Raw genomic sequence first — 15,684 nt, 5'->3', positions numbered from 1 at the left:
TCGGTCCATCCAAGGTGACCGGCCGAGCCGGTGACGAAGAAGCCGGCGTCGCAGTTGACCTGTGGGCGAGCCATTGATCCTTCTGCCGATCACACAGCGGAACTCTCAATGAAAGCACTAATGTCGGTGTCAAAAACCGGCGGATCTCGGGTAGGGGGTCTCGAACTGTTCGTCGAGGATCGATGGTAACAGGAGGCGGAGGACACGATGTTTACCCAGGTTCGGGCCCTCTCGATGGAGGTAATACCCTACGTCCTGCTTGATTGATCTTGATGATATGAGTATTACAAGAGTTGATCTACCACGAGATCATAGAGGCTAAACCCTAAAATCTAGTCTATGGTATGATTGTTGTATATCATCTATCGACTAGCCTGGCCTCGGTTTATATAATGCACCAGAGGCCTAGGATAACAAGAGTCCTAGCCGAATACGCCGGTGGGGAGGAGTCCTTGTCTTGATCACCAAGTCTTGTGGAATCTTCCATGTATGCGGCAGCTGTCCGAACTGGCCCATGAGTATACGGCCATGGGGTCCTCGGCCCAATCTAACAGATCGGGTGATGACGTGGTGAGTACCCCCTAGTCCAGGACACCGTCATGCATGCTATAGAAGAAATCAATGTTTTGAGTGGAAAGATGGATGAACTTATGAAATTGTTTGCTAAAAAGAGTGTTCCTTCTGATCCTAATGATATGCCTTTGTCTACTTTGATTGAGAATAATAATGAATCTATGGATGCGAATTTTGTTGGTAGGAACAATTTTGGTAATAACGCGTATAGAGGTAATTTTAATCCTAGGCCGTTTCCTTGTAATTCCTCTAATAATTGTGGTAATTCCTACGACAACTCTTATGGAAATTATAATAAGATGCCATCTGATTTTGAATCTAATATTAAAGAATTTATTAGTTTGCAGAAGAGTTTCAATACTTTGATTGAAGAAAAAATGTCTAAGATTGATGAGTTGGCTAGGAGCGTGGATATAATTTCTCTTGATGTTGATTCTTTGAAATTTATGTCTATTCCACCTAAGCATGATATCAATGAGTCTCTCAAAGCTACGAGAATTTCCATGATGAGTGCAAAGAAAGAACCGCTAGGATGCATGCTAAAAAAGATTGCTTTGTGAAAGCGTGTTCTTCTAGTTTCCATGATAATAATGATGAAGATCTAAAAGTTATTGATGTGTCCCCTATTAAATCTTTGTTTTGCAATATGAATCTTGATAATGATGGGACTGGAGATGAGTCAACTTTAGTTAGAAGGCGTCCCAATGATTCGGAATTTTTAGATCTTGATGCAAAAATTGATAAAAGTGGGATGAGAGAGATCAAAACTTTAAATAGCAATGAACCACTATCTTGGATTTCAAAGAATTTAATTATGATAATTGTTCTTTAATAGATTGTATTTCCTTGTTGCAATCCGTGCTAAATTCTTCGCATGCTTATAGTCAAAACAAAATTTTTACTAAACATATCGTTGATGCTTTAATGCAATCTTATGAGGAAAAGCTTGAATTGGAAGTTTCTATCCCCTAGAAAACTTCATGATGAGTGGGAACCTACTATTAAAATTAAGATTAAAAATTATGAGTGCTATGCTTTATGTGATTTTGGTGCTAATGTTTCCACGATTCCTAAAGGTTTGTGTGATTTGCTAGGTTTCCATGAATTTGATGATTGTTCTTTAAACTTGCATCTTGCGGATTCCACCATTAAGAAACCTATGGGAAGAATTAATGATGTTCTTATTGTTGCAAATAGGAATTATGTTCCCGTAGATTTCATTATCCTTGATATAGATTGCAATCCTTCATGTCCTATTATTCTTGGTAGATCTTTTCTTAGAACGATTGGTGCAATTATTGATATGAAAGAAGGGAATATTAGATTCCAATTTCCGTTAAGGAATGGCATGGAACACTTCCCTAGAAAGAAAATTAAATTACCTTATGAATCTATTATGAGAGCCACTTATGGATTGCATACCAAAGATGTCAATACCTAGATCTATCCTTGCTTTTATGCCTAGCTAGGGGCGTTAAACGATAACGCTTGTTGGGAGGCAACCCAATTTTTTTTGTTTCTTGCTTTTTGATTCTGTTTAGTAATAAATAATTCATGTAGCCTCTATATATATATGTGGTTTTATATTTTTAATTAGTATTTGTGCCAAGTAGAACCTTTGGGAAGACTTGGGGAAAGTCTTTGCGATCTTGCTGTAAAAAACAGAAACTTTAGTGCTCACGAGATTTGCTGCAATTGTTTACCGGAGAGTGCTACTTAGTTAATTATTTTTGCAGATGATTAACAGATAAATTCCTCACGTCCATAAATTTATTTTAGAATTTTTGGGGTTTCAAAAGTATTCGAAATCTACAGATTACTACAGACTGTTCTGTTTTTGACAGATTCTGTTTTGTGTGTGTTGTTTGCTTATTTTGATGAATCTATGGCTAGTAATAGAGTTTATGAACCATAGAAAAGTTAGAATACAGTAGGTTTAACACCAATATAAATAAAGAATGATTTCATTACAGTACCTTGAAGTGATGGTTTGTTTTCTTTTACTAACGGAGCTCACGAGATTTTCTTTTAAGTTTTGTGTTGTGAAGTTTTCAAGTTTTGGGTAAAGATTTGATGGATTATGGAACAAGGAGAGGCACGAGCCTAAGCTTGGGGATGCCCAAGGCACCGCAAGGTAAAATCCAAGGACAACCAAAATCCTAAGCTTTGGGATGCCCCGGAAGGCATCCCCTCTTTCGTCTTCGTCCATCGGTAATTTTACTTGGAGCTATATTTTTATTCACCACATGATATGTGTTTTGCTTGGAGCGTCTTGTATGATTTGAGTCTTTGATTTTTAATTACCACAATCATCCTTGATTTACACACCTTTTGGGAGAGACACACATGAATTGGAATTTATTAGAATACTCTATGTGCTTCACTTATATCTTTTGAGTTGGATAATTTTGCTGTAGTGCTTCGCTTATATCTTTTAGAGCACGTCGGTGGTTCTATTTTATAGAAATAAGTGATCTCTCATGCTTCACTTATATTATTTTGAGAGTCATTTAGAACAGCATGGTAATTTTCTTTGATTATAAATTTTAAATACTAAGAGAAGTTGGATGCTTGATAGTTGTTTTGAGATATAAAGGTGGTAATATTAGAGGTGTGATAGTTGAGTAATTGTGAAATTAAGAAATACTTGTGTTGAAGTTTGCAAGTCCCGTAGCATGCACATATGGTAAACGTTGTGTGGCAAATTTGAAGCATGAGGTGTTCTTTGATTGCTTTCCTTATGAGTGGCGGTCGGGGACGAGCGATGATCTTTTCCTACCAATCTATCCCCCTAGGAGCATGCGCATAGTGCTTGGTTTTGATGACTTGTAGATTTTTGCAATAAGTATGTGAGTTCTTTATGACTAATGTTGAGTCCATGGATTATACACACTCTCACCCTTCCATCATTGCTAGCCTCTTCGGTACCATGCATTGCCCTTTCTCACCTTGAGAGTTCGTGCAAGCTTCGCCGGTGCATCCAAACCCCGTGATATGATACGCTCTATCACACATAAGCCTCCTTATATTTTCCTCAAAACAGCCACCATACCTACCTATTATGGCATTTCCATAGCCATTCCGAGATATATTGCCATGCAAATTTCCACCCATTCCATTTATTATGACACGCATCATCATTGTCATATTGCCTTGCATGATCATGTAGTTACATCGTATTTGTGGCAACGCCACCATGCTTAATTTTTCATACATGTCACTCTTGATTCATCGCAATCCCGGTACACCGCCGGAGGCATTCACATAGAGTCATATTTTGTTCTAAGTATCGAGTTGTAATTCTTGAGTTGTAAATAAATAAAAGTGTGATGATTATCATTAGAGCATTGTCCCATGTGAGGAAAGGATGATGGAGACTATGATTCCCCCACAAGTCGGGATGAGACTCCGGACGAAAAAAAGAGGCCAAACAAAGAGAAAGGAAGGCCCAAATAAAAAATGAGAGAAAAAGAGAGAAGGGACAATGTTACTATCCTTTTTCCACACTTGTGCTTCAAAGTAGCACCATGATCTTCATGATAGAGAGTCTCTTATTTTGTCACTTTCATATACTAGTGGGAATTTTTCATTATAGAACTTGGCTTGTATATTCCAATGATGGGCTTCCTCAAATGCCCTAGGTCTTCGTGAGCAAGCAAGTTGGATGCATACCCACTTAGTTTATTTGATGAGCTTTCATATATTTATAGCTCTAGTGCATCCGTTGCATGGCAATCCCTACTCCTTTCAATGACATCAATCGGTGGGCATCTCCATAGCCCATTGATTAGCCGCATCAATGTGAGACTTTCTCCCTTTTTGACTTCTCACACAACCTCAGTCATTATATTCTATTCCACCCATAGTGCTATGTCCATGGCTCGCGCTCATATATTGCGTAAAAATTGAAAGAGTTTGAAAAGGCTAAGTATGAAACAATTGCTTGGATTGTCATCGGGGTTGTGCATGATGAGAGCATTTTGTGTGATGAAAATGAAGCATGGCCAAACTATATGATTTTGTAGGGATAAGTTTTCTTTGGCTATGTTATTTTGATAAGACATAATTGCTTGGTTAGCATACTTGGAGTATTATTATTTTTATGTCAACATTAAACTTTTATCTTGAATCTTTCGGATCTGAACATTCATGCCACAATAGAGAAAATTACTTGAAGAATATGCTAGAAAGCATTCCACATCAAAAATTATGTTTTTATCATTTACCTACTCGAGGACGAGCATGAATTAAGCTTGGGGATGCTTGATACGTATCCAACGTATCAATAATTTTTGATTGTTCCATGCTATTATAAATTCTGCTTTGGATGTTTAATGGGCTTTATTATACACTTTTATATTATTTTGGGGACTAACCTATTAACCCAAGGCCCAGTGCAAATTGCTGTTTTTTCCTATTTTAGTGTTTCACAGAAAAGGAATATCAAACAGAGTCCAAACGGAATGAAACCTTCGGGAGTGTGATGTTTGGAACAAACGTGATCGAGAGGACTTTGAGTGGACGTCAAGAAACAACCGAGGAGGCCACGAGGCAGGGGGGCGTGCTCTCCCCCCTCGTGGCTCAACCGACTGACCTCTTCCTCCTATATATACTCATATACCCTAAAAACATCCAGGAGCACCATGAAACCCTATTTCCACCGCCGCAACCTTCTGTACTCAAGAGATCCCATCTTGGGGCCTTTTCCGGAGCTTCGTCAGAGGGGGCATCGATCCCGGAGGGCTTCTACATCAACTCCATGGCCCCTCCGATGATGTGTGAGTAGTTTACTTCAGACCTTAGGGTCCATAGTTATTAGCTAGATGGCTTCTTCTCTCTCTTTGGATCTCAATACAAAGTCGATCTTCTTGGATATCTATTTGATGTAACTCTTTTTGCGGTGTGTTTGTCGAGATCCGATGAATTGTGGGTTTATGATCAAGTCTATCTATGAACAATATTTGATTCTTCTCTAAAATCTTTTATGTATGATTGGTTATCTTTGCAAGTCTCTTCGAATTATCAGTTTGGTTTGGCCTACTAGATTGATCTTTCTTGCAATGGGAGAAGTGCTTAGCTTTGGTTCAATCTTGCGGTGCTCGATCCCAGTGACAGAAATGGAAACAACACTTATTGTATTGTTGCCATCGAGGATAAAAAGATGGGGTTTATATCATATTGCTTGAGTTTATCCCTCTACATCATGTCATCTTACCTAATGCGTTACACTGTTCTTATGAACTTAATACTCTAGATGCATGCTGGATAGCGGCCGATGTGTGGAGTAATAGTAGTAGATGCAGGCAGAAGTCGGTCTACTTGTCACGGACGTGATGCCTATATTCATGATCATGCCTAGATATTCTCATAATTATTCACTTATCTATCAATTGCTCGACAGTAATTTGTTCACCCACCGTAATACTTATGCCATCTTAAGAGAAGCCACTAGTGAAACCTATGGCCCCCGGGTCTATTCTCCATTATATTCATCTTTCGTCAACAAGCTATTTATATTACCTTTTATTTTGCAATCTTTACTTTTAATATTTATCATAAAAATACCAAAAATATTATCTTATCATCTCTATCAGATCTCACTCTCGTAAGTGACCATGAAGGGATTGACAACCCCTTTATTGCATTGGTTGCGAGGTTCTTATTTGTTTTTGTAGGTACGAGGGACTTGCATGTGGCCTCCTACTGGATTGATACCTTGGTTCTCAAAAACTGAGGGAAATACTTACGCTACTTTGCTGCATCACCCTTTCCTCTTCAAGGGAAAACCAACATAGTGCTCAAGAGGTAGCACAAGCCTCTCAGAGTTGGAATATACTTTTTGATAGTGTTATCAAAGCATATGGTTTTATACAGACTTTTGGAGAAGCCTGTATTTACAAGAAAGTGAGTGGGAGCTCTGTAGCATTTCTGATATTATATGTAGATGACATATTGTTGATTGGAAATGATACTGAATTTCTGAATAGCATAAAAGGATACTTGAATAAGACTTTTCAATGAAAGACCTCGGTGAAGCTGCTTATATATTGGGCATCAAGATGTATAGAGATAGATCAATATGCATAATTGGACTTTCACAAAGCACATACCTTGATGAAGTTTTGAAGAAGTTCAAAATGGATCAAGCAAAGAAAGGGTTCTTGCCTGTGTTACAAGGTGTGAAGTTGAGTCAGACTCAATGCCCGACCACTGCAGAAGATAGAGAGAAAATGAAAGTCATTCCCTATGCTTCAGCCATAGGTTCTATCATGTATGCAATGCTGTGTACCAGACCTAATGTGTGCCTTGCTATTAGTTTAGTAGGGAGGTATCAAAGTAATCCAGGAGTGGATCACTAGACAGTGGTCAAGAACATCCTGAAATACCTGAAAAGGACTAAGGATATGTTTCTCGTTTATGGAGGTGACAAAGAGCTCGTCGTAAATGGTTACGTCGATGCAAACTTTGAAACTGATTCGGATGACTCTAAGTCACAAACCGGATACACATTTTTACACTACAAAAAATACGTCAACTAGTGACCTTCTGTCAGTGACCCTGGAAGAATTGGTCATAGGTCTATGACCATTTGAGACCAATTGGTCAAAAGCTATTCGGGGGGCTCCAAACCCTAAACCATTGCGACCATTTTGGTCAGAAAGGTCGTAATTTCCTTACACAAAATGGTCATAAAGCAAACAGTGCTGGTCCGCTGCCTTATTTCTAGTTGTTAACAACCAATATAGATGGTCATAGCCTTGTAAATTGTGGTGGGTTGCTATGACTAGGCGCCACCTCATCAGTTTTGCCTATGTGTCATGTCCATGTGGCAGTTTTTGCCCTAGGTTGTGAAGCAACCTATATTTCTGTCATTCCCAAAATTCCCCAAAAAATCTCATAAATTCTTTGGGTCATATCTTCATCAAATATGTAAAAAACCTTCCTTGCCTAGTTCAAAAATAATTCAAAAATATTCATTTTCCTATTCTGTTCAGAACAACAGTTTGTGAAGGAAGTACCACTTTGGCATGTCCAAATAGTATCCATTTTCTACAGTGCTTTCCTATGCCCAAATAACCACCCTCCACCAAATGCCAGCTCAATCCATTTATTATTTTGAGCCGAGCTTCAACATTCATATTTATGTCTAGTGTGGTAGTTTGCAAAGCAAGTACCACCTAGGCTCCTCCTTTTGGGCTGAAAATTTGTGAAGACGGTCTTCTTAGTAACTAATCATCCTCAGCCAAAAACTCATGCCCATTAGCCATGTACATTTCCCGTACCGCTAATCAAACACTTGGCTTCTAATTCATGTTTGAGCATCGATCGGTCTCCTCGTGAGAATCTTATGTTGTAATTTTCTTCCTAGCACCTACCTGGGGAGTGCCCAACCCACTAGACATGCCTAGGCTGCCCAGAACACATGGCAACGCCACAGTCACGCGGCGACCACGCGGCGGGCATGCGAGTTTGCGCGCTCTAGAGTTGGGGGCCTCGGCCACCGCCCAAACCTCAATGTATCGCCACCAAACCATGTATTTATGATTAAATAGGTACTTATGTAACTATAAATGATTTTTGGAAAAAATAAATAGTAAACTATGAGGCAGCTGCAGTTCAAATTTGACCCGCTTCCTACTGAATCAGCGGGAATTTGTCTTTTTCACCAGAGATGGATCAAAGATTTTGACACCCAACCATTTTGTCAATTGTGCATCAAATATGGCCTAGTATTTTAGAAAATTGATTTGGTCCAATTTTGCAACAAATATATGGTAGGTCCTTCACAAAAAAACTCATTTCGGGCACTCGAAAAATGGAAAATGAATTTTTCGTGCAAAAAAAATTAAAAATCCCTTAGGCAACATTGTTTGGAATTCCAAGATGCACCCTTGTGCACAAAATGAGATCAGTTGAACAAACTATGCCATGAATGTGGCCATAAGATTGATCATTTGGCTTGAAAGCCATGAATCTTCATGCATTGCAAGTTTATTATTTTTCCTAGAAACTTGGTTTGAAAGCCATGAATCTTCATGAATATTCATTCATTTCTGAGAACACTTTTTTAAAATAATTTCCGTATTACAAGTTTATTATTTTTCCTAGAAAATTGGTCACATATGATGACACAATGCGAACGTTTTCCAATTTTTTGATTTTTTTATCCCGTTTCAAAATGCGGTCAAAACGGCGGGCTTGAACGTTCCTAGCTAATGGTTGAATCTTGGAATTTTTTTGATGTTTCTCTGATTAAATAGATACTTATGTACCTAGAAATGATTTTTGGAAAAAATAAATAGCAAACTATGAGGCAGCTGTAGTTTAAATTTGACCCGCCTCCTCCTGAATCGGCGGGAATTTGTCTTTTTCACCAGAGATGGATCAAAGATTTTTCACCCAACCATTTTTGTCAATTGTGCATTAAATATGGCCTAGTATTTTAGAAAATTGATTTGGTACAATTTTGCAACAAATATATGGTAGGTCATTCACAAAAAAACTCATTTTGGGCACTCGGAAAATGGAAAATGAATTTTCCGTGCAAAGAAAATGAAAACTCCCTTAGGCAACATTGTTTGGAATTCCAAGATGCACCCTTGTGCACAATATGAGATCATTTGAAAAAACTATGCTATGAACGTGGCCATAAGATTGATCATTTGGCTTGAAAGCCATGAATCTTCACGCATGATAGCTCATTTCTGAGAACATTTTTTAAAAATAATTGTCATATTACAAGTTTATTATTTTTCCTGGAAACTTGGTCACATATGATGACACAATGCGAAGGTTTTCCAATTTTTTGATTTTTTTTGAATTTGTTATGCCCGTTTCAAAATGCGGTCAAAACGGCGGGCTTGACCGTTCCTAGCTAGTGGTTGAACCTTGGAATTTTTTTTGATGTTTCTCTGATTAAGTAGATATTTATGTACCGAGAAATGATTTTTGGAAAAAATAAAGAGCGAACTATGATGTAGCTATAGTTTAAATTTGACCCGCTTCCTGTTGAATCGGCAGGAATTTGTCTTTTTCACGAGAGGTGGATGAAATTTTTTGACACCCAACTATTTGATCAATTGTGCATTAAATATGGCCTAGTATTTTACAAAATTGATTAGATACAATTTTGCAACAAATATATGGTAGGTCCTTCACAAAAAAACTCATTTTGGGCACTCGAAAAAATGGAAAATGAATTTTTCGTCCAAAGAAAATGAAAACTTCCTTAGGCAACATTTGGTCAACTGAACATTAAATATGACCTAAGATTTTATAAAATTGATGTGGCCAAATTTGCAACAAATATTTGCTAGGTTCTTCAAAAAAATCATTTTGGGCACTTGAAAAATAATTCTCTTACAGAAAACTTATTTCCGAGAACACTTTTTTATGATATTTGCATTATTTGAAGTTTGGTATTCTTATTGAAAAGTAGGTCACACTTGGTGACACAATGCAAAGTTTTTTGATTTCTATTTGTTTTTATAAATTTTCTAGGCCGTCAAATAGCAGACATGTTTTAACATCTTATTTTCAATCGATTATGACCAATTTAAATGGTCTTAAAATCATCAAAGGGGTACTGCGTTTTGATTGGTCCAAAACCATCTCACGCGGATCATGGATTAGCACCGTCGAATGCGCCCGGATCCAACGGCAGCCCACACACCCCTCCTCGTCGCTCTCCCCCTCCCTCTCATCCTCACCCACCCACGAAAACCCTAGCTCACTTATCCCCATCGTCGCTGCCGCTCCTGCTCCCTTTTCCCCCGCCGCTGTCTGTCTACTCCTCCTCCCTCGTCCTCGTCTCATCGCCTCCGCCACCTCCTCCCTGTCCCCGGCGTCCTCCCACGGCACATGATCCCCTGTCCCCTCCCCTCCCGATCCCACCCACCGAACCGATCCCGATCCAGTCTAGATCGAGAGAGAGCGAGCCCCTTCCCGCGATTCCCACCGCCGCCACCCCCACCCACCACCACTGACCTTGTCTCCGCCACGGACCCTCTCCCCTAGCCTTCACCCCCTCAGATCCACCAGTACAGGAACAGCCATGGCGTCGCGGTCGTCTTTCTTGCCGGCGCGCGCGTGCATGCTTCACGCCGGCCACGGGCCTCCGGCAAATCAGAACGGCGACGACGTCAACGGGATCATCAGGTCTCCGGCAGCTCATTCCCCTCGCGCAACTGCTCCCCTCCTTCCTGCCCTCCCTGCGCTCCAGATACGGCCCTAACGAAGCCATGGTGAGTCCCATCGCAGCGTCCACCCGGCGACGGCGGGGATCCGCTGCTGCAGCGCCTCCGCGCGGGGACCTGCGAGGCCGTGCCGTGGCTGCGGGATGCCTCCAGGAACTTGGCCCGCGACCTGCTCGCCTGGACCAAGAAGGGCATCGGCCTCCGTGCCATCCTCGTCATCTCGGTGAGCCCCCTGCTTTCCTTTTCCGCGCCATCGTCCTAAAAACCTGAAGATGCTCTTCAGGTAGTCGAAGGCTTTCACCATGGCCGATGAGAGAAGAGGTGGTGACAGACTGGGTAGTGGCTGGCGTACTAGTAGGAGGGGGAGGAAGTGGGTATGCACCTGTGTTTGATACAAGAGTTTTGATGATTGACTTCTGAGTATTATGCAACCCTTCTTTTCGTATGATAATTCTGGAAGTATCACAAAGACTTCTATGCTTTTGTCATGGTATTTTGCCATTGATGTTTCCTTGATGTGCATTAATATGCATAAAAGGGCGTATTCTAGTTCATTATTTGTCTGCTGATGCATTAGTTGTGCAGCTGCTTGTGTCCAGTGTCAGTGGCAATTCGAGCACTGTAATTCACTAAAAATGTGGTGTGACTGTGCTGCTCTAAAATGTTTTGCTTGTCTTGTAAGGAGCTGTGCGTTTTCAGCTGGTAGCCCTGTCGACTGTCCAAGTTAATCATGATGCAATTCATAAATCCTACTAGTAATTGCTAGAAATTAACTATGTCTACGAACACTGATGTTGCGTGGCTGGAAAGGCTAAGTAGGCTTGATGCTAAGCTCTTTGCCAGGGTAAAGGTGTTATATTTTTGGTTGCTTGATACTACAAACTCTTGGCTTTTAGTTAACTGCGTACTGTCCCGATTAGTGTGATTAGTTGAACTATACTCTGGATTATAGTATGTCACTATTATATCCTGTTGGTAATCATTATGTTGTTGCATACAGGTTGACGAGATGGGGTTCAGACGTCCCAGCAAGATCCAGGCTGTCACGCTTCCCATGATCCTCACGTCTCTCTACAAGAACCTCGTAGCCTAGGCGCACAACGGCTCCGGCAAGACCACCTGCTTCGTCCTCGGCATGCTCAGCCGCGTCGACCCCAGCCGCAGGACTCCCCAGGCCATCTGCATATGCCCTACCGGGGAGCTTGCGCAGCAGGTCCCTCTTTCATCTAATCTAGTTACTGAATACTCCGCTGACTGTTATTTTTCACCTGTAATCTGATTATTAATGTACCCAAATTTTAATTGGACCTCCTGTCTAGTATAGGACAAGTCAGTGAATGCTAGTATGAATTTTACTAAATTCATCAGATAGTTAACTCACTGTGAGATGTCCACTCTTGTTTTTTTAATTCATCAGATAGCAGGAAATTCCGCCCTGCTTTGTCAAACTGTTTCTGACCATGTTTTCCCGCATTGCGTGTTTTGTGCAGGTGTTGATCCAGGCAGATCTCTTCCTGAACAATCTGACCAGCATGTGCGAGAGGAGCACAGAGAAGGGCTCTATGTGGGTCACCATGAAGCGATGTGAGAGAACCCCTACCCTTACAGCTGATTCGTGTGGTGTGGGTTGTAGATTTGATGGGTTCAGAAACTCTGATGTGACGAGTTGTTCGATGTGCGCAGCGTCGATGAAGTGTCAGGCTAGGTTGAAGAAGATGGCGAGTAAGGGGGAGCCTATTGAGTACTGGTGCCTGGTCTGTGCCACCGATGGCAAGAGGAACATCTCCACCTCGGTATTATTCACTTTCTCCCTGCTGCTGGTTCGGCATTATGTCTGCTGGATGTGTTTTGCCTTGATTCTGTGCCTGATGGTAATCAGGATGCCGTTATTTAGCCCCCTTGTGTGCTATGATTGTGAATTATAGATCAGACATTTGCATATTTCCTTCGTGTATCTGCTGTATGAACTGAAACAACTCCAGTTTGCTCACATGCTAAATAGATTTTTTGTTGGTTGTTACTTCCAATTGAGGACTGTTTGTTGGTGTTGAGAAATCGATAGGTAGGTCGGTAAATATAATGGAAGAACTTACATTAGATTTTCGTTGGTTTCAGAATGTCTGTTTCTGATAATGGAAGAACTTATATTAATCTCCTGGTTGTTGGTTTCTATGTACTCCCTCCTTAATTCAAAGCCGAGACACTTATTTTTGATCGGAGGGAGTACATGCTTGTAACAGCCTTGAACCTTGTCGTTCCCTGTTCTTTTTCCCCCTTACTATTGGTTGATATATGACTATGTGTTAGATTCAACTACTGAAGATGCTTGCACTTCATATCAGGACTAGCAGTTTGTGTCTTGCCTGGTAGTATACAGTTTAATTTTCTATTATTAGCTAGGGTTGTTGATAGACTTAATTTTCTGCTGGAAGTCAAATCTCCTAAACAGTAGAATGCCTGAAATGTCAGGGTAGCAAGCACTAGCCATGTGCTTCATTCTATGTACCGTTCTGGTGTCTGTGCATGTATGGGCTAGTTTTTTGCATAGAATAGTGACTTGATGCTTCTTTCTACAGAAATACAGCAGGTTAGCTCTATGGATGTTTATTTACCTGCAACTTCTGCCAGCTCTAACTTGGTTATATAACAGTTCAATTCAGTCAAATCTTTGGGGTGTTGATACACTATTGTGCAAGTTCTATGGTATGTGAGTTCCTTCTATTGCTGCAAGCATTGACACAATATGTCATGTGCAGGGAGCTCCGCATCCGAGTCTCGTCCATCCTCAGCAGCAAGGAGCTGGGCCAAGGGAGCAAGCAGCGCTGCTGGTTACTTGGGGCCAGATCGAGTAAGATGGCGCACCATGGCGTGTGGTGGCCTATTTTGCTTCCAAGAGTAGTACTGTTTATTTGAAATGAGATGTACTCGTCTACTGCCTAGTAAACAATACTACCTAGTACTGTTTATTTTTCTTCCAAGAGCAGTACTATTTATTTTCCTTCCATGGTGTGTGGCGGCCTATTTTGAATGATTGTCATGTACTATGATGTAGTGAGCTGCATGAGTGAAATGAAATTTAATCAAGAGAATTATTGAGTGTTTGCTGTTCAAATGTGTAAACTGGAGATTAGTGAATAAAAAGACCAAATATTCTATTGGACCAAATAATATATGGGCTCTAAAAAGACTATGTCCCAAATAATAGTCGACTGGAACATTGTTTATTTCTGGAAAACATGAACAAAAAGGCTTAATGAAATGGTCTGCAAAAGGGCCATGGCCCAGAAAATTAAAAGGCCGAATTGTTGGGCTTGGCCCATGAAGCTAACAAAAAATTCATAGGAAAAAATATATAAATGGGCTGAATTAATGGGCTTGGCCCATATAAACATCGAGTTGGACCGGGCTGATTCTTGTGCCACATCAGATTGCCACGTCAGATGCCTACGTGGCATGGGGAGGCTGCTAGTGACCAAACCAAAACAATAGGCATATTTTGGTCGTAAACGTCTAGGACCTTCTCACAGAGAAGGTCGTTAATTTCAGTTTACGACCGCCATCTTTTGACCTTCTGTTTTTGGTCACAAAAAGGTCGCAAATGAAAAACAATGACCTTTCAGTGACCCATAGTCAAGGTCACAAGTTGACATATTTCTTGTAGTGTTATTGAATGGTGGAGCTATCAGTTGGTGCAGTTCCAAGCAGAGTGTCGTGGCAGGATCTACATGTGAAGCGGAGAACATAGCTGCTTCGGAAGCAGCAAATGTAGGAGTCTGGATGAAGGAGTTTGATAACCCACAAGTATAGGGGATCAATTGTAGCCTCTTTCGATAAGTAAGAGTGTCGAACCCAACGAGGAGCTAAAGGCAGAACAAATATTCCCTCAAGTTCTATTTACCACCGATACAACTCTACACACGCTTAACGTTTGCTTTACCTAGAACAAGTATGAAACTAGAAGTACTTTGTAGGTGTTTTTGGATAGGTTTGCAAGATAATAAAGAGCACGCAAATAAAAAGTATGAGCTGTTTAGATAAAGAAGCAATAAAGTTAGTATAGAGAGTGCGGAAAAGTGGTGGTAGGAGTTGCAAAATTGTCCCTAAGCAATTGACTACGTTACTAGACCGATAGCAGGTTTTATGTGGGAGAGGTCACTGCTAGCATGTCATCCCTGACTTGGAATTCTATGCACTTATGATTGGAACTATTAGCAAGCATCCACAACTACTAACATTCATTAAGGTAAAACCCGACCATAGCATTAAGATATATTGGTCCCCCTTCAACCCCGTATGTATCAATTTCTATGATAGGTTGAAGCTTCTGTCACTCTTGCCCTCTAATACATAGTCCTATCAACATACAACTAACCCTATGGTGTGATCCATGTGCATGCTCATATGATAGGCACCAAAGGACAGCAACATAACCACAAGAAAATTAAACCAATCATAGCAATTCACCAATCACCGATAGGACAACAAAAATCTATTCAGACATCATAGGATGGCAACACATCATTGGATAATAATATGAAGCATAAAGCACCATTTTCAAGTAGAGGGTACAACGGGTTTCGGGAGAGTGGACCGCTGTAGATAGAGGGGGGAAGGTGATGGAGATCTTGGTGAAGATTGCAGATGTGTTGGTGTAGATTGCAGTGATGATGATGGCCCCCGGCGGTGTTCCGGCGCCACCGAAAGCGAGGGGGAGAGAGCCCCCCTTCTTCTTCTTCCTTGACCTTCTCCCTAGATGGGAGAAGGGTTTCCCCTCTGTTCCATGGTCTCCATGGTGTGGGAGGGGCGAGAGCCCCTCCGAGATTGGATCTGTCTCTCTGTCTCTCTCTGTTTCTGCGTTTTCAGATTCTGCCCTTTCACCGTTTCTTATATTCCCGGAGATTCGTAACTCCGATTG

At 40.9% G+C, this 15,684-nt stretch overlaps 1 protein-coding gene across 2 annotated transcripts; it reads left to right on the top strand.

The window, feature by feature from the left end:
* Positions 1-10,298: 10,298 nt before the first annotated feature.
* On the top strand, positions 10,299-13,865 carry LOC119353726 (signal recognition particle 14 kDa protein-like). Of its 2 annotated transcripts, none has more exons than XM_037620381.1 (5): positions 10,299-10,992; positions 11,770-11,982; positions 12,260-12,353; positions 12,453-12,562; positions 13,526-13,865. In XM_037620381.1, exons 2-5 carry the CDS (start codon positions 11,905-11,907, stop codon positions 13,619-13,621), a joined length of 378 nt encoding a protein of 125 aa, XP_037476278.1. In that variant the 5' UTR covers positions 10,299-10,992; positions 11,770-11,904; the 3' UTR covers positions 13,622-13,865. The 2 variants fall into 2 exon arrangements, with proteins under 2 accessions (XP_037476278.1, XP_037476279.1); XM_037620382.1 differs by lacking the exon at positions 10,299-10,992 and adding an exon at positions 11,011-11,143.
* The last annotated feature ends 1,819 nt before the right edge of the window (positions 13,866-15,684 follow it).

The sequence above is a fragment of the Triticum dicoccoides genome, chromosome 2A (genome assembly GCF_002162155.2).
Source record: "Triticum dicoccoides isolate Atlit2015 ecotype Zavitan chromosome 2A, WEW_v2.0, whole genome shotgun sequence".
Lineage (NCBI taxonomy): Eukaryota > Viridiplantae > Streptophyta > Magnoliopsida > Poales > Poaceae > Triticum > Triticum dicoccoides.
The sequence above is the reverse complement of the archived record's forward strand: the minus strand, read 5'-3'. Positions and strand labels throughout refer to the sequence as shown.